Source organism: Ochotona princeps, chromosome 12 (genome assembly GCF_030435755.1).
Source record: "Ochotona princeps isolate mOchPri1 chromosome 12, mOchPri1.hap1, whole genome shotgun sequence".
NCBI classification, from domain to species: domain Eukaryota; kingdom Metazoa; phylum Chordata; class Mammalia; order Lagomorpha; family Ochotonidae; genus Ochotona; species Ochotona princeps.
The window spans coordinates 48,960,310-48,978,203 of NC_080843.1; the positions used below are offsets into that span (position 1 = coordinate 48,960,310).

Below are 17,894 nucleotides of genomic sequence, written 5' to 3' on the forward strand. Positions count from 1 at the left end.
GGAGGGAACCAGGAGATGGGAGAGCAAGCTTGCTAACTTTCTTCCTGTTTCTTCTCTGTGCCTTTCAAATACATAAATAAAAAAGAAAAGCTTAAAGGCACAGTTAAAAGTAAATCACTAATGTAATCGAAAAGGTAGTCACTGTGAATATGTGCTGTAAGTCCTTCCATAGTTTTTTTTCTGTACATACAGTTATATGTAACTATTGCACTTGTACTACAAACATAATGGTTTGTACCCTGTTCTTTTATTTAATAATGTGGTTAAATTTTTTTAATTCATTTGAGATGTAGACAGACACAGAGAAAGAGACCGAGGAAAGGAGAGACTGTCTGCTGGCTTACTCCCCAAATGCTGGCCCAGGCTGGCCTGCACCTGCTTCAAGGCCTGGAAACACCTAGCAGCAGCTGCCTCCCAGGCTCTGCTTCAGCACAAGTTGCAAATAGGAGCTAGAGCCAGGAATTGAATCTAGAAACTTGGATGTGGACATTTAATCATTAAGCCAAACCCCTGCCTCTAGAATAGTGTTTTGTTTTGCTGTGTGGTCACGGAGCTGCTAGGCAGTTCATATGTATTTGCATCTGTAAGTCCTCAGGTGGGTTCCGGGTTCCCAGAGAATGATATTGTTTGCCCCACTTGCTAGGCGAGGCTTAGGGAAGTCACAACAAGACCTCTAGCTCTCATACCGTGGAGCCTGTGCCGGCAGAGCTGTGTGTGGTGTTCCTGGTAGGAACTGACTTGCCACCACCAGCCCTGCCATCTCCATTTACTCATTGGTTCAATTGTTTAACGCTTGCTTATCTGAACGTGAGGAAAGGCAAGAGTAGAAACCTTTGGATGAAGCTGTAATTCCGTACTTCCCATCTTTAAAACTTATAAGTAAACTAGTGGGTCAAAAGCTTTTCTCAGCATTTTCACATGGCCTTTCAACACTCAAACATAACAAATAGCTGGAAACTTCCTCAGGGGAAAGAGTAAACAGTCGGAGTTTCGCAGGTGGATTTTTTGGAGGAGTATAGCCTAGCAGTGAATACGACTTTAAGACAACGTGACGGAGACAGATTCCCTTACCACAGTGCATCCATACACAGTGTTCAGTCCTAGAGTTTCTAGTATCAGAGGGTTTTGCAATCGTCACCTCAATTTTAGAATATTTTTTGTAACCCCATAAAGAACCCAGGCCCCATTAGTCATTCTTGGTCTTGGCTCCTGACTCCCACCCCCAGCAGCCACTGATCTGCCTTCTGCCTCCCGAGAGGAGCCTGTTCTGAAGATTTCAGGCCCTGGATTCATTCCAAATGCAGCTGAGTGTCACGGGAGTCTTTCAGTTAGTGTAACATTTTAAAGATCCTCCTGTGTTTTGGCAGGTGTCAGTGCCACATCCTTTTTATGGTCAAAACTTCATTTTTTTTAAAAAAAGATTTTATATCAAAAGGCAGAGTTAGACAAAGAGAGAAGTAGAGACTGTGTGTGCTTTCATTCACTGGTTCACTCCCCACATGGCTATAACTGCCGGGACTGGGACAGGCCAATGCCAGGAGCCAGAGGCTTCCTCTGCGTCTCCCCACTTGGGCCCTCTTCGCTGTCCTCCTAGGCACATTAACAGGGAGCTGGATGGCAAGTAGAACATCTAAGACTAGAACTGGCACCATGTGGGATGCCGGTGTTGTAGACACTGGTTTTATCAGATCCACCACAGCACTGCCCTTAACTGTGTTTTTTTTTTCCCCCCAAGATTTACTTTTACTTCAAAGAGTTAGAGAGAAAAAGAGAAATCTTCTATCTGCTGATTCACTTCCCAAATATCCTCAAATCCTCATACCTCTCACTATTTCAGCTTAACAGTGTTCGCCAAACTTCTTGTCAATTTTTTAAAAAGATTTACTTATCTTTATTAGAAAGTCAGATATACAGAGAAGAGGAGAGACAGAGAGGAAGATCTTCCGGGCCCTTCTTGTCAGATTTGGTTTTTTTTAAAACAACCTGGTATGAAACCCAGGACCATGTTTTTGCCCAGTTTTTGAAAACTGATGTGATCATGAGTCCCTCCAGTTCAGGGTCATCAAAATTAGAAAAGGAGAGCGTGCATAAATCTGAATTTCAGGTTAGCAGTGACTTGTTTCCTGTACATGGATGTCTCCTGCAGTGCTGTTTGTGTTCACGTGAAAGTCACATTGAACTGGGCGCCCTCTGTGTCATCTGGCACAGAAGCTGTCAGCTCTCTTCCTGTAGCGACATCTACATTAATTCATCGACTCAGTTAATAGTTAAATATTCAATACCATGTCTCAGGGACCCTTCTGGGTGCCAGGAACGACAACCCAGAAAAAACCCGTGACTCCGAGTTTCCTGCTGTCAGAAGCTTCCCTGCTAAAGTCTAGAAGAGGCATTCCCATTTCAGCAGTCGCAGTGCCCCAAGTATATGTGGAGATGCACAGAAGACAGATACAGGGGTCGGCTACAGAGATTGTGAGGTCTGTGCAAGCTCAGCCTTGCACTGAGATCTCCAGGGGCCTGTTTTCTCCACTGTGAAATGAGGACAACACACTTGACTGATGTCACACATGTGGGAAAGAGCCAATGGAATCATGATGGAAAGCGCTCTGTGAATTATAGTATATCAAATTATACTATAGAATTATAGTATATCAAAGTAAGGCTGTTGGGCCTGGCACAGTAGCCTAGTGGCTAAAGCCCTCGCTTTGCATGTGCTGGGATCCCTTATACGTACCAGTTCATGTTTTGGCTAATTCATTTCCCATCCAGCTCCCTGCTTGTGGCCTGGGAAAGCAGTCCAGGATAGCCCAAAGCCTTGGGACCCTGCACCCATGTAGGAGACCTGTAAAAGACTCTTGGTTCCTGCCTTCAAATCAGCTCAGCTCCAGCCACTGTGGCCACTTGGGGAGTGAACCAGTGGATGGAAGAGTTCTGTCTCTCCTCCTCTCTGTAAATCTATCTTTCCAATAAAACTAAATCTTAAAAAAAAAAAAAAGAGTAAGTAAAATTGTTTCTGCAGTTGCTTTGGTGACTGAGAATTCAAGTCTTGGCCATCTACAAATTCCACACAATTGTGGAAATTACGTAGGTTATACATTTATTCTAAAATTATTTGGAAAGCAACTTAAAGTCCTTTATTATTCCAAATAGTATTCACAAATATCAACTACACATCTAGTTTTCCTTGTATACCACTGAAGAAATACTCTTAAAGTAGTTAATTACATTATAATTAGCAGCTGAGACTGTAAATATTGCCATAAGTAGTCTGGTGAAATGCTAAAGTTCATCAGAAACACTGCAAATCCTTCAACGGATAAACGATTGATTGATTTTAAAAGAAAGTATTTTCAAAAATGGAAAAAACTTATGAAGCTTGAATTATGGCTTTCCTTTTTTCTACTCTGCCTCTTTACTAAAAAAGCACAAAGTACCCCCAAAAAAGATCAAATAAGGATATTATAAAGTTCAGCATTCTATGCTAGTTAAAAGTAGCCAGGATTTGAACTTGTGCTTAAGCTACCAGTTAAGATGCCTGCATCCAGAGGCTGGCATGATGGCTCAATTGGCTAATCCCCATCATTTAAGTACCAGCATCCCATATGAGCACCCATTTGTGACCTAGCTGCCCCACTTCCCATCCAGTTCCCTGCTTATGGCCTTGGAAAGCAGCAGAGGAAGACCCAAAGTGTTGGGATCCTGTACCCACAGAGGAGACCTGGAAAAAGCTCCTGGCCCTTTGGTTTGGATGGGCTTAGCTCTGGCTGTTGTAGTTGTTTAGGGAGTGAACCAGCAGATGCAAGATCTTGCTGTCTCTATAAAATCTGCCCTTCCAATTAAAGAAAAAGAAAGATGGCCTGCATCCCATGTAACAGTGCCTGGATTGCAGTTCTGGCTCTACCCTGATTCCAGCTCACTGCTGGTGTAAACCCTGGGAGACAACAGCTGATGGCCCAGGTAGCTGGGGGGTTCCTGTCACCCATGTGGGAGACCAGGATGGAGTTCCTGGATCTTGTTTTAGCCTGGGACCAGCCATGGGCATATCAGGCATTTCGAAGGGTGAGCCAGCATGTGACATCTGTCTTGTCTTTTTCTGTCATTTTGCTTCTTCAGTAAGTAAAATTTATGAAAATGAATTGATAAAATTAAGTTGGCAGTTGAAACATCATTACTACTTGTAAGAAAGTTGAGATTTGCATTTGACCAATTTTTGGGTTCAGTTGGTCTGCAAGCCTTTGTCCTTGGGTTCACTATGACCACAGCTGGTCAGCAGAGTAATCCCTAAGTAAGGAATTCTTGGTGAGTTTTCTTTTTTTTTTTATTTTTTAAATATTTTTTTTAAAGATTTATCCATTTTTATTACAGCCAGATATACACAGAAGAGGAGAGACAGAGAGGAAGATCTTCCGTCCGATGATTCACTCCCCAAGTGAGCCACAACGGGCCGGTGCTGTGCCAATCCAAAGCTGGGAACCTGGAACCTCTTCCGGGTCTCCCACGCGGGTGCAGTGTCCCAAAGCATTGGGCCATCCTCGACTGCTTTCCCAGGCCACAAGCAGGGAGCTGGATGGGAAGTGGAGCTGCTGGGATTATACCCGGCGCCCATATGAGATCCCGGGGCTTTCAAGGCGAGGACTTTGGCCGCTAGGTCATGCCGCTGGGCCCAGGTGAGTTTTCATAAATTCATCTGTAACTGTGTTCTTTCCTCAGACTACACAGGTATTATTCTCACTTAGGACATTTATCTTGTTCTATATATTTGTTTTCAGCTGAACTGTGAAGCTGGCTCTCATGTTTTAGGATCATCTGAACAGAGCTTCCTATTTTCATGGAAATGGCTACTGCGCCAAATGCTGCAATCTGAGTGATGGAGTGGGACACTTGGGGCCATGTTTGGCAATGCTCATGCCCAAGTTCCAACAGCTCTGAGAAGAGCCAAATGACACAGGCTGCTCTTTAACCCAGTCTGGTGGCAAGGAAAGGAGGAGACGTGACCCTTAGCTATTGAGGAGGTTAACAGTCAAGGGGAAAAGGAAACAGAGAGGAACACGCAGGTGGATGCTGAATTCAGCTCTGGGAGAGCCTCACAGGCACAAGACCCTTGAGAACTAGTCTCTGACTTGCACTTAACTCTTGATTTTTTTTTAAAGATTTATTTATTTTTTATTACAAAGTCAGATATACAGAGAGGAAGAGAGACAGAGAGGAAGATCTTACGTCCGATGATTCACTCCCCAAGTGAGCCGCATCGGGCCGATGCACGCCAATCCAAAGCTGGGAACCAGGAACCTCTCCCGGGTCTCCCACACGGGTGCAGTGTCCCAATGCATTGGGCTATCCACGACTGCTTTCCCAGGCCACAAGCAGGGAGCTGGATGGGAAGTGGAGCTGCCGGGATTAGAACCGGCGCCCATGTGGGATCCCGGGGCGTTCAAGGCGAGGACTTTAGCCACTAGGCCATGCCGCCAGGCCCAACTCTTGATTTTGCAAGTGAAAAATCTCAGCCAGAACAGACCCCCATCCTCTGGGTTGCCACCCAGGATGTGCTCACCATGCCAGCTGCTGCTGGTCAGTACTCGGGAGCAGGGGAGGTGGTATCTCACCTGAGTCCTGGAACTTGTAAGCAAACCAGTGAAACTTAGCCCCCATAACCTGGCAAGACCAATGCTGTGTTCCACATTTTCTGTATCTTGTAGAAGGTGCTTTGGGGAAAAAGACCTAAAATAATTGTGGAGGGAAAAAAGACCTCCAGGACTCAGCTATTAATTTTTCTAAACAACAAAATATTATTTTTGGCAAGTAAACAATCTTCTACTTCAACGAGAGGAATAAACTTAGGGAAGGGGGTAGGTCCAGTTATGCACATACAAGTAAACAAGTGGTCAACTATTTTTAAATGTACCTGCTCTGAGCAATGGTTAGCCAAATTCTGATCTTCCCAGAGGACAGGAGTTGGCTATTTCTGTCTTGCCAGCCACTGAATCCTGCCATAACACTGCTTTTTTGAACTAAATTATATGGAGCCTGTTCTCACCTAGACAGCAGATTCCCATTCTGTGGGAGCAGAGTGACAGGCAAGCAACCTCTACCATCCCTAGGATGGCAAGGGGCTTTGAGGACCTGCAGTTGTATTTGGAGGCTTTTCTGAATGTGACAGCACTCTGTTTCACTTGAAAATACTATTTTAGGGCCTGGCGTGATAGCGTAGTGGTTAAAGTCCTCGCCTTGAATGCACTGGGATCCAGTGCCAGTTCTAATCTCGGCAGCTCCGCTTCCATCCAGCTCCCTGCTTGTGGCCTGGGAAAGCAGTCGAGGACAGCCCAGAGCTGTGGGATCCTGCACCTTTGTGGGAGACCTGGAAAAAGCTCCTGGCTCCTGGCTTTGAATTGGCTCAGTTCCAGCCTTTGCAGCCGCTTGGGAAGTGAATCATCGGACAGAAGATCTTCTTCTCTGTCTTTCCTCCTCTCTGTATATCTGCCTTTCCAATAAAAATAAAAACAAATCTTACGAAAAAACATTATTTTATTTGACAGAGAGAGCTCCCATCTTTTAGTTCACCCCAGGTGCCTGTAACAGCCACGGCTGGGCAGGCTGAAGCCAGGAGCTAGGAGATCAACACCCGAGCCCTCACCTCCTGCCCTCTAGGGTCTGTGTTCACAAGAAGCCAGACTCAGGAGCTGGAAGCTGAGATACGGGTCCGCTGACTGCCTTCTTACCCACAAGTCCAAACACCTGCCCTCAGTTTGTCTGTTTTTTTAACAGCTGTAACAGCATGAGGGCTACAGGGAATAAATGACCTATCAGGTATCACATTCCACCATTAGCTCTAACAGGATCTAACATTTTGCCATATCTGCCTGCAAACTTTTTAAATAAAATCAAACACTGCAGATACTTTTAAAGGGCATTGGACACTTCTCCATGATCTCCTTCATCTTCCCTGCTGCCCTCCTGGGAAGGTTGCTGCCTGACCTCGGCAGCAGTGTGCCTTACACACTCTTAGGTGATAACTGCATGCGAATGAATCCATACTTGCTATTGTTTTTCAAACTTTTTGATCTTCAATAAATGGCATTTTTTAAAATGAAGATTTATTTTTATTGTAAAGGCAGATTTAAAAAAGGAGACATAGAAAGATCTTCCATCTTGGTTCATTGTCCAGATGGCCACAATGGCTGGAAATGAGCTGATCTGAAGCCAGAAGCCTCCTTCGGGTCTCCCATGTGGATATAGCGTCCCAAATTTTGGGTCTTCCTCTGTTGCTTCTCCAGGCCATAAGCAGAGAGATTAATGGGAAAAGTAGCAGCTGGGACACAAAATGGTCCTCATATGGGATGCCAGCATTTCAAAGCGGAGGATTAGCCAGTTGAGCTATTGCGTCAGACCCTAAATGGTATGTTTTAAACATATATTTATTCCACTTAATAACATGTTTCTGAGAGGCAGGAACATTAATATCCAGTAGAGTGGATTTTCATACACCTCTGAAACTACCAGGTAATTCTACGTCACTGTGCCACCATACAGCTTTTATACTTCACCTGCAAAACTTCAACAGGAAAAATTCTGTTAAGATTTTTGAATGGAATGGAATTTATAAATTGCCATGTTTCCCATTTATGGATTTAAAAATTCTAATATTTAATATATATTATAAAGTCTATATAATATAAGTATTCTAAAATATATATTATAAAATACTATATAATTTTATATTATAAATACATATTATAAAAACAAAAAAAAAATTCTGAAGCTCTCTTAACCTTTAATTCTACTCTAGGGGCTGGTGCAGTGTATTAGGCTAACTCCTGTATGTTGGCATCCAATATGGATATTGGTTCAACTCCTGGATGCTCCACTTCCCAGCCAGCTCCCTGCTTGTGGCCTGGGAAATGGCAGAGTATGGCCCAAGTTCTTGGGCCCTGCATCCATATGGGAGGCCCAAAAGAAGCTCCTGGCTCCTGGCTTCAGATCAGCTCAGCTCTGGCTGTTGCAGCCATTTTGGAAGATGAACCAGCATATGGAAGATCTTCCTCTCTCCTTCTCTCTGTAACTTTGCCTTTTAAAGAAGATTAAATCTTTAAAAATCCTACTCTAGATATATAAGAAGATAATTCTACATATGGAAAACTCTAGATTTTATAAATAAGCATTGCAAAATTACAGTATCAAAAAATGGAAATAATCTAAATGACACAGGACTAGTTAAGCAAGTTCGAATAAACCCAATCATTTGATTAAAGAAAAACTATGCCTTGCAGATATTTTTCTATTAAAGTAAAATGTATTATAATCAGTCTTTCTATGCTGTTAAGGAGCACATGGGTGTTCCTTCAGAGTTTCACGTATGATTCAAAGAAAGCGTTTGATAAAAGCAAAACATTCAGAGAATTCAGGGTCTAGCTCAGTTCCTGTTTATTTTAGTAACTTCTGGGAAATAGGATCACTTGTTTTCTAGTGGGAAAAAATATTTAGAGAAGTGGATTGATTAGCATTTTTTATAGGCAAAAGGTTAATCATTAAAATAACATATTGTTTAAATTACCCTACTAGAAAAACTGTCTATTCAATTTTCTCCGTAGTACACAGGGAAAAGTAAAAGCAGGGCGTCTGTGGTTTAGAAGGAGATGCAAATCCCATGCATTCACATTGGTGTACCTAAAGAATGAGGATGCAGGTTTGGCTTTCTGACACAGCAGGTTGACCACCTATGAGGTCAACATCCCACTTGGGTGTCAGTTTGAATCCTGGCTTCTCTACTTCCTAATTAGCTCCCTTACATTGCACACAGGAAAGCAGTGGAAAATGGCCCCTGCTACCCACGTGCGTGGGGTCCTGGAGTTCCAGGCTGAGGCTTTGTCCTGGCTCAGCCCTGACCGTTGTAGCCAATTAGGGAGTGAACCAGCAGCTGGAGGGTCTCCCCTCTGCCCCACTGCCCTGTAACTCTGGTTTTTTTTTCTTTTTTTTTAAGTTTTCTTGGGTGACCTGAAAACTTATTCATAGTGGATGGCCTCATTCTAAAAGCTTTAGATAAATAAACCTTGTTTGATTTACCAAAATGCAAAACAAACACAAAAACAGACTAAAACAAACAAAAATACCTACAACAGTATTTTCGTGGTTTAACTTTTACCTTGAAGACATGGAAGGCTTCAAACTGGATGTTGGGGCTTTTGTCCCGCAGCAGGTTCATCATGAGCTTCAGGTTCTCCGGCTTGCTGATGTACTTGGTCATGATGGTGAAGTTGTGGCGGTCCAGGATGAGCTCGCCTAGCAGCTGCATCAAAAGACAAAATCAAGGCTACCACCTGTCTGACAGTCACCCTATCCAAAATATCTATCACGTTTTCTGACAAAATCCACATGTAAGAATGATGACATTAAAAATAGAGCAAGTGAAATGTAACTTAACAAGCATAAAAGCAGGAGTTATTTCAAACTTTTCACAGTTTGCTAATGTCAGTAAAGTTCACTAACAAAAAGCCAGCAATTTATTATTGTTTTTTAAAAATACTTTTTCTTGGGCCCGGCGGTGTGGCCTAGCAGCTAAAGTCCTCGCCTTGAACGCCCCAGGATCCCACATGGGCGCTGGTTCTAATCCTGGCAGCTCCACTTCCCATCCAGCTCCCTGCTTGTGGCCTGGGAAAGCAGTCGAGGACGGCCCAAAGTTTTGGGACCCTGCACCTGTGTGGGAGACCCGGAAGAGGTTCCTGGTTCCTGGCTTCGGATCGGCACAGCACCGGCCCGTTGTGGCTCACTTGGGGAATGAATCATAGGATGGAAGATGTTCCTCTCTGTCTCTCCTCCTCTCTGTATATCTGACTGTAATAAAATAAATAAATCTTTAAAAAAATAATACTTTTTATTTGAAAGGTAGATTTACAGAGAGAGAAGTAGAGATCTTCCAATCACTAGTTCACTCGCTAAGTGGCCTCAATGGCTGGAGTTAAACCGATCTGAAGCCAAGAGCCTGGAGATTCTTCTAGGTCTCCAATATGGATACAGGGGCCCAAGTACTTGGACTGTCTTCTGTTGCTTTCTCAGGCCATTAGCAGGGAGCTGGATCAGAGGGGGAGCAGACAGTACTCAAACCAGTGCCCATATAGGATGTTGTCAACACAGATGAGGTTGTGCTGTGACACAACCTCAATTTATTATCTTCATCACTGACTTTATTGATTTCCATTATATTTGAAAGGGAGATAGTGGCACTGCCTACACTGTTTCATCTCCCCAAATGTCCACAATAGCCAAGGCTTGACCAGGCCAAAGTCGGGAGTTGGACACCCAATCTGAGTCTCCCATGTGAATGGCAGAGATCTAAATACTTGAGCCATCCTTTCTATTCCAAGTGTCTGCATTAGCTGGAAGCTGGATTGGAAGCAGAGCTGGGACTTGAACAAGGCACTTCAACATGGGAAATGGGCTTCCCAAGCAGTATCAACCACTGTACCAAAAGCCTACCCCTTTTCACTTTAATTGTCTGATTTTCCTCAATTGTATTGCTCCTTAGGCATTCAGGTACGGAGGGAAAAAAGAAATTGACTTCACTGTTCTATCTCCCTGTAAAGTCCTCTACTAGGGTTACTGCAAAGATAGCTGATGCTGCTAGGTGGCTCTTCCTTTCCCTCTGACTTGTATCATAAACTGTGATGGAAGTCCAGGAAAAAAAATTGACCACAAATCCATATCAAGCTTACTAAATGCGCTGAGATTTTATAAAAAAGAAATTAAATCAAAACTTTTTCTTGGTGATAAATGTAACATTTATCTAAAGTGGAAATAGCTGAGGGGGAATCCCAGCTTCTACAGAATTGCATCATAAAATTCAAAATTTTAAATAAAAATTAAAAATAAAAATAAAATAAATAAAGTGGAAACAACTGAAGACATTCCTGCAGCATGCCCCCATGCATTTTTTCCCTACTTCAGAAACACTGGTTTTCAGGACACTGGTGGTAGTTTCTAAAGCTCTAGAAGGAAGCTGAGGCACACTGTAACACATCTTTACATTTAAGACGGGCTTAGTTTCCTATTTGTTTATCGCACTCCTTCTGGGAGCCTCAGGATGGTCACACGTTGAATAAGTGGTAACAGGAACCATGGATGCGGGCAGAAAGTACATCAGATTAGGGGGAGATTTGTATGATTCTTGAGTGCATTCCTACATGCTGGGCCTTCAGAGCATGGCCACATCTCTTCCACAGACTTTGTTCTAACATGGGCAGGCTTCGGGCTGTCCTGGTAAAGCCCTTCATGAGGAATTCTACTCTCCGGGGAGCTGTGGAGGCATTGCTGCTGCTGTATCTCAAAGTGCTCTTCCCAAGCTCTCCCTGCGGGAAAGCACAACCCAAAGGCCCTGCCTTTGCCCACAAGTTGGCTCCAGCAGCAACCACAGGCTTCTGTCCTCGACAGGTCACCTTGTGTGGGTAACGCCAAGGGGAAACTCCATCAGGAGTGCTGAGTGACAGGCTGAAAACTGGCCTGCCGACTAACCAGGAAAGCGGGAGCAAGCAGGCAGCAACACAGGGAAAGGCAAATCACGGCTGATTGCCAAGCTAGTTTATAAAAACATGCCACTGCCTGATTTAAACCTTCATCTACTGTTCAGAAACAAATGCATGATTCTGTGCATGTCCCTCATCCTGACAAACAAAAATAATATAACTGTTAAATTTAGCTTGCCTGAGTCCTACAGAGTGCTTAAATGGTTCATATTACTGACTGCCCAGGAAAACTCCTGTGAGTATCTGATGGGATCAGAGGGCAGAGCTGCAGCTTCAGCTCAGGCCACACCCATCATGTGCTAGTCCTCCTGCCTTGGGCCCATGGCTATCTCCAGACACCTTTGTACTAAGGGAAGGCCAGCCTCATGGGGTTGAGGGGTTGGACTCCCTGGTATCTCCATGGGCATTTTATATGATGTAAGATTTCACAGAGCAAATGTTTATTCTTATATGCACACTCCTTATTCAGAATCATTTTGATTTTTAACTGATTAGCACCACTGCTCTGGGACAGGCTTGTGGTACAGTGGTTAAGTCCCCAGTTATAATGCCCACATCTCATTAACAGAGGGCCTGGGTTTGAGTCTGGGCTCATCTACTTCTGACTCATCTTCCTGCGAATGTGTACCTGCTAGGCAGTAAGTGATGGCCCATCTACTAGTTGGATCCCTGCCACTGATGAGGGAGATCAGATAGAGTTCAGGGCTCTTGGCTTTAGCCTTGGCCAACCCTGGCTGTGGCAGGCATTTGGGAATAAACCAGCAGATAGAAGCACTCTGTCTCTCTACCTTTCAAATAAAATGAAAATTAATCTTTGAAAACACCTTTGCTTAAAAGTCAGTTTTTGTTCGTGTTGCTGACACTCCAATTTCTATCTCATACACAGAAATGCGCATACACACTCCCCACTAAAATTAGTTATTGCTCTCTTTTACTCTGCTTCCGTTTTTATTATAGCACTTTAAAAAAAAATCAGACAATTCTATATTTGTCTATCATCTGTTCTTCCTCAACAGAAGGAGACTTCCCGACAGCTGTTCTAGGATGTCCCCTTGTGTCTACGACATGAGAAGGTAGGCATCTGTTGATTGAGTAAACTGATTATCTTCTTACACTCAACAATTCATCCAACTTAGCTATTTAGGAATAAAGACAATTGAATTTATTCTTGACAGCACCACCATCTTTTAACCTCTGTAGATTTCTGTGTTAGTCTAATCTCAGGATTTTTTTTTTTAAGAAAAAAATCAAGTTTTGTATATTTGGCCATATAGTCTTCTCACGTACTCATTGGTTTTTTTGAACCGGTTTTTGAAAATATTTTTTTTTTAGTTCCTAAGTAATGACCACATTTTATAATTCAAAATAAACATAAGTGAAGCAGGTCATATCATGGAGGAAGCTACAGAACATGTAAGTAGCCTACAGACCAGCACTGCTTGACTCGGAGAATGGGACATGGCGATGAATGCTGGTAAAATATTCTTTAGGAAAATATGCTAAAAGTCTGGGAGATATAACCAATAAGACAGAACTTACTTAACATTTCTAGTCTTTTTACTATTTCATGGTAAAATGTTGTTTTTCCTCCCAAAACAAAGATACAAAGAATTTATCAATTATTTGTACAACTTAGGATATTTGATTTTTATATTTTATGTGCTAGTATTTGTCTTTATTACTTTTCTCTCTTATCTCTGGAAAATAAGTCTAGTTTACATAGAAACATTTGAGACACAAGATCATTTCTTCCTGCCTATTCTGGTTCAAGATAAACTGAAATATAAGAGCCTCCAGATGCTTCCTCATAATCTATAATTCCTATCTTCCTTTCATTCTATGAGTAATTTCTTTCCATCCCCAGGAAATATCCTCTAAGAGAGAATTATAGTTCTACTTAAGTCAGCATAGATGCGGTTTTCTTTTTGAGAGCAAATATTCTAACATGCACTTATTATTTATATGGTGATTTCCAAAAGGTATCTGAAGCAGGATAGTTACGTTATTTTTCACAGTACAATCATAACATAAAACATACTGCTCAAAAGTTATTCGAAACAGGATACTTAAATTATTCTGTATTTACTAGTCCACTAAAAGGATATCAACTTATAGGAACTCGAACTTAAATTTTATATTACCTTTAAAGATTGTCTCTTAGTCACGTAATTCTCAGACTGAAGCAGTTTCTCATAGTCTTCGAAAATCTAATGAAAAGAAAATAAATGTGAGAGAGTGGAAAAGAGGCAGGTCTAGGCCTGCCTGCTCCCTTCTGCAGACCCGGCCTGTGGCTTTGCTCGCGCCTGTGTATTAAGGGGCTGATGAGCATCACCCAAAGGGGCACTTGGCGCTTCTTGGAAGATACTGTGCAGGCGGAAGCCAAGTGGACACAAGCCTCTCTTTCTTCTCTCTTTTACACATTAGTTTTAAAACTGGAAGCTGAAGTGAAAACTGGAATCGTTTTGAGTTCTGTTAATAAATCATTTTTGAATAATGAAAGATGGACGCCCCCCTCCCCTTAGCTTCTGTTCTCTGCGTTTTTTGTGTATTATCCTTAAAAGAAAAGAGTTACTGCACACTACAAACTCACTCTAATGCGAAGATAAGGAGCTACTACAACTGACTTTGCCAAGTGCTTTTTAGTTTTCTATTTGCATTTATCATAATGGCTAATGAATCTTTCCTTAACTTACATCTAGCACACATAGTTACTGAATAAACAAACTAGTATAGCAGTTCATTACTTAAATTAAAAAAAAAATCTGTTCACTCTCCTTTAGTATTGATGCTTCTGGAGGCCTCTGACAAGAGCAGTTACCTTCTCGTCTTGTTATGTATTTGTTTCAAAGTATTCCCAATAATTGCAGATATTGATCATTTTAGGATATGATTATTACCTTGGATTCCATGATTATATTGTTTTTAATGTGCAGTCAAAGGAAGATCAGTAAACAATTTATGAATAAGAGGCAAAACGTTTTGTAATTTAGAAGTATAAAGATCTATTACTGATAGGTAGGAGTTTGCAAATATATCCAGAATCTAGAAATGGTTCAGGAACATCTTAGAGGTAATCATTAGTATCGGTTGGTCTTAGGCCTATGATGTGCCCCAAGCTCTGTGAAGGCTATCTATAGGGAAGGCATAAATTCATCACCAAAAAGTACAGCTGGTAATTATATAGTATTTAATTCTCTACCAATTATTCTAACCAGCGAATAGGATATTTTACTTCACTTCCTCATTATTACCATAAATACTACATACAAGAAATCCTCAAAATGTGTAATGGAAAATATGTATTATTAACAAAGAATGCATGAATTTCAGAAAATTTTGCACCAAAACAAATATCTTTTTATTTCATGTTTTCCATATTCATGAAATAACTCGTTGCTTTCAATCCAAAAAAATCCACTAACCATACACATAAATAAACATTTAAAACTTCAGAAGAATCAGAATCACTCAAGTAACACCCGTGGAACATTCCTCCCCACATTGGGGCCTCTAAGGCATGATCACCCCCCTCCCAGGGTGCTGATGTAGCTTGAAATCAAGGAGCAGCCTCCTCCCTTCCTCCCACAGCAGACACAGGAGAAAAGAAATTTCCACCACAATCCTACAAGGTAATATAGACTGAACATTCCTAATCCAAAAATCTGAAATCTGAATTGCTCTAAATGCTGAAATTGAAGTGCTGACATGATGTCACCAGTGGAAAATTCCACACTTGATTTCAGGTAATGAACTGCAATCAGAATGTAGGTACACTAAATATCAAATAAAATTACTTTCAGGCTGTATATGTAAGGCATATACATGAATCTACACAGGAGATATACATGAGTTTTGTTTTAAGACTTGAGTTCTCTCCAGAGATTTGTCAGTATGTATATACAAATATTCCAAAATCCTAAAGCCCCAAAATATTTCCTGTGCAAAGCATTTCAGGTAGAGGACACTTCACCTGTATTACTATCATTGTATAGCAAGCACAGTGATTCGCCTATGATCATACAGTTAGTGAGCACACTGAAACAAGGCTTGAAGCAAAGCAAGCAAGCAGACTTTTAATCTCTGTACTGTATCTTGAACTCCTGTGCACAGATAAGGTCCATGCCTGTGGGAGCTGAAGCACCAGCCAGAAAGATGCAGACACACAATAATACAATGTGTTAAATCAAACAGAGACAGAATGAACGTGTTTACTTGGGGACAGCTTTATTAGAAAAGTGACATTTCCACTTAATCTCAAAAGACAGGTCAGATTTACTGTTAGTAAAAGCAGCTAGAGGACTGCTAGTAAGTAGAATGAATTACCTATCATGTAAAGAGACGTACTGTGGTGAGGGTGAGGAGCTCTCCTTTTCAGAGTTCCCTAGGCCGCGGAAGAACAATGTGAGCACTCTTAATTCAAGGTCAGAGCCAGCAGATGTTAGTTTGTTCTTAGAGCTCCAAGAGCACAACAGGAAGACGTGCAAATAGAACGCCTGGGACTCCTACTATCTCCTATCTTCCATAAAATCTTGGCTAACGATCTATTCCAGGTGAATACATAAACCACAGCTATGGTTGATTTCACTTGTGGATAATACATAAGGGTGACTGCTCATAGCTCCAAGTCATGGGGGAGTAGAAGACAGAACGAAGTAATCTTAAAAATTATTTCTACTTACTGTGTCATAATTTTGTTCTAAGAAGTCTGCTACCAATACTTTGTGTCTGGTTAGTAAGTCCTAGGAAGAGAACAATCAAGTAAAACAAAGTTATTATACCTAATACACTTAAATGACTTATTTTTTTCCCACTGAGATTTTATAAATCTTTTGAAACACATTAAAGTTGCGAAATATCAATTTATACCACAAGATTATTTCTATCCTACCTTAGTTTATGATGGTGTTTCATATTTCAAAGGTCAAAGACATATAGTGCTAAAGCTAGTGCTTTACATTCATGTCACTGTTAGATTTTACAATGGAAATATTAATGGCACCAGAGATGTCCTTACAGCATTTCTTCAAGCTACTAACTCTGTTGTGATTATGAGTCAGTAAAAGTTCAAATAAAGTTTATAATCTTTTTCAAATGTCACTAGTGACTAATCAGCTTTTATATGCATTCTCAACTTAGTATTTTTAGGCTTTATTCACATATATCTATATATATATTTTTTTTTTTTGGCTTTATTTTGTATAAGAGAGAAAGAGGAACACAGAAAGAACCCTCTTCTAGTTCACTCCCCAATTGCTAGTGATGGCCAGGGCTGGAAGCCAGAGGACTGATCCAGGTTTCACACCTGAGAGGCAGGTTTTTCATTAGCAGGAAGCTGGCACCAGGAGCCACAATTGGGAATTGAACCCAGGTATGGTATGGAAGTGTAAATCCATAGGATTGTTTTCTCAACAGCCCAAATGCCAATCCCTTGCCTAAAACTATATCCCACAAATGAATCTAATAACATTTTCAAGGATTTTAACCTTACATCTTTTTTTGTTGTTTTTCCTCTCTCTTAACCTCTTTAAAATAGAGGAGCTTGGGGCACTGGGGTGCGAAGCAATGGCCATTGTCAGTGTAGGTCAGCAGCCTTGCCCAGCTCAGGCTGTGAGCACTATGCCTGTTTCTAACATGTTGGATCCCTTCAAAGTCGAGGGCAAGAATCTCCAACTTATTACAGCTGTCAGCTTGAAAAAACTCCATGGACTAGAGGGGAAATTAGTAAGGGGAGAAAGGGGACCTGGGGAGAAGGAGTGGGGAAGTCCCAGAGCTTATGGAATTATATCATAAAATAACAATTTTTAAAAATGGAAGATTAAAAAAAACTCATTGGAAAAATGAGAGAACATCTGACTGTTCAACCACACCTACATTACATCCTGACTTCCCCTTAACTGTGGAAAGAAAACAAATCTTACCTAATCCCTTTTCTGAGCTTACAGGCTAAATGTCCTTCCCAGGGGCCATGCAAAATTTAATTAAAACCGTATCAAGGGTTTAAAGTTTTCCAAAAATAAACCCTTATTCTTCAATACATACTTAATTAAAACTTCCTAAAAGCATATGGAAGATAGACAATCCAGCCTCACCCAGAGAAGGAAGGAGCAGCAACTGCAAAACCTATATAGCTTTAGTTGATTTTTCGTAAAGAATAAAATATTTAAAGCACTCGTGTACTATTCAAGTTCGAAAACAATGGAACCAGCTCTTTTCTAAATTTTTCTTGACAGAAAGAAGGACACACAACCACACAAATCTTTCACTGGCTGGTTCACTCCCCATATGACTGTAATGGCCAGAGCTCGATTGATCCAAAGCCAGGAGCTTCTTCTACATCTCCCTTTTTGGTGCAGGATCCCAATAACTTGAGCCATTCTCCACTGGATT

The 17,894-nt window shown here is 41.4% G+C and overlaps 1 protein-coding gene across 2 annotated transcripts in view; it reads right to left on the minus strand.

Annotated features, from left to right (window-relative positions):
* Positions 1–17,894, minus strand: part of CAB39L (calcium binding protein 39 like) — a 97,448-nt gene that overhangs the window by 5,257 nt on the left and 74,297 nt on the right. For both annotated transcript variants that reach the window (XM_058670783.1, XM_058670782.1), the window contains 3 exons: positions 16,187–16,246; positions 13,649–13,714; positions 9,134–9,277 (listed from right to left, as the gene is read on the minus strand). In XM_058670783.1, the coding sequence (XP_058526766.1) occupies positions 9,134–9,277; positions 13,649–13,714; positions 16,187–16,246 (270 nt within the window). The remainder of the gene's footprint in view (positions 1–9,133; positions 9,278–13,648; positions 13,715–16,186; positions 16,247–17,894) is intronic.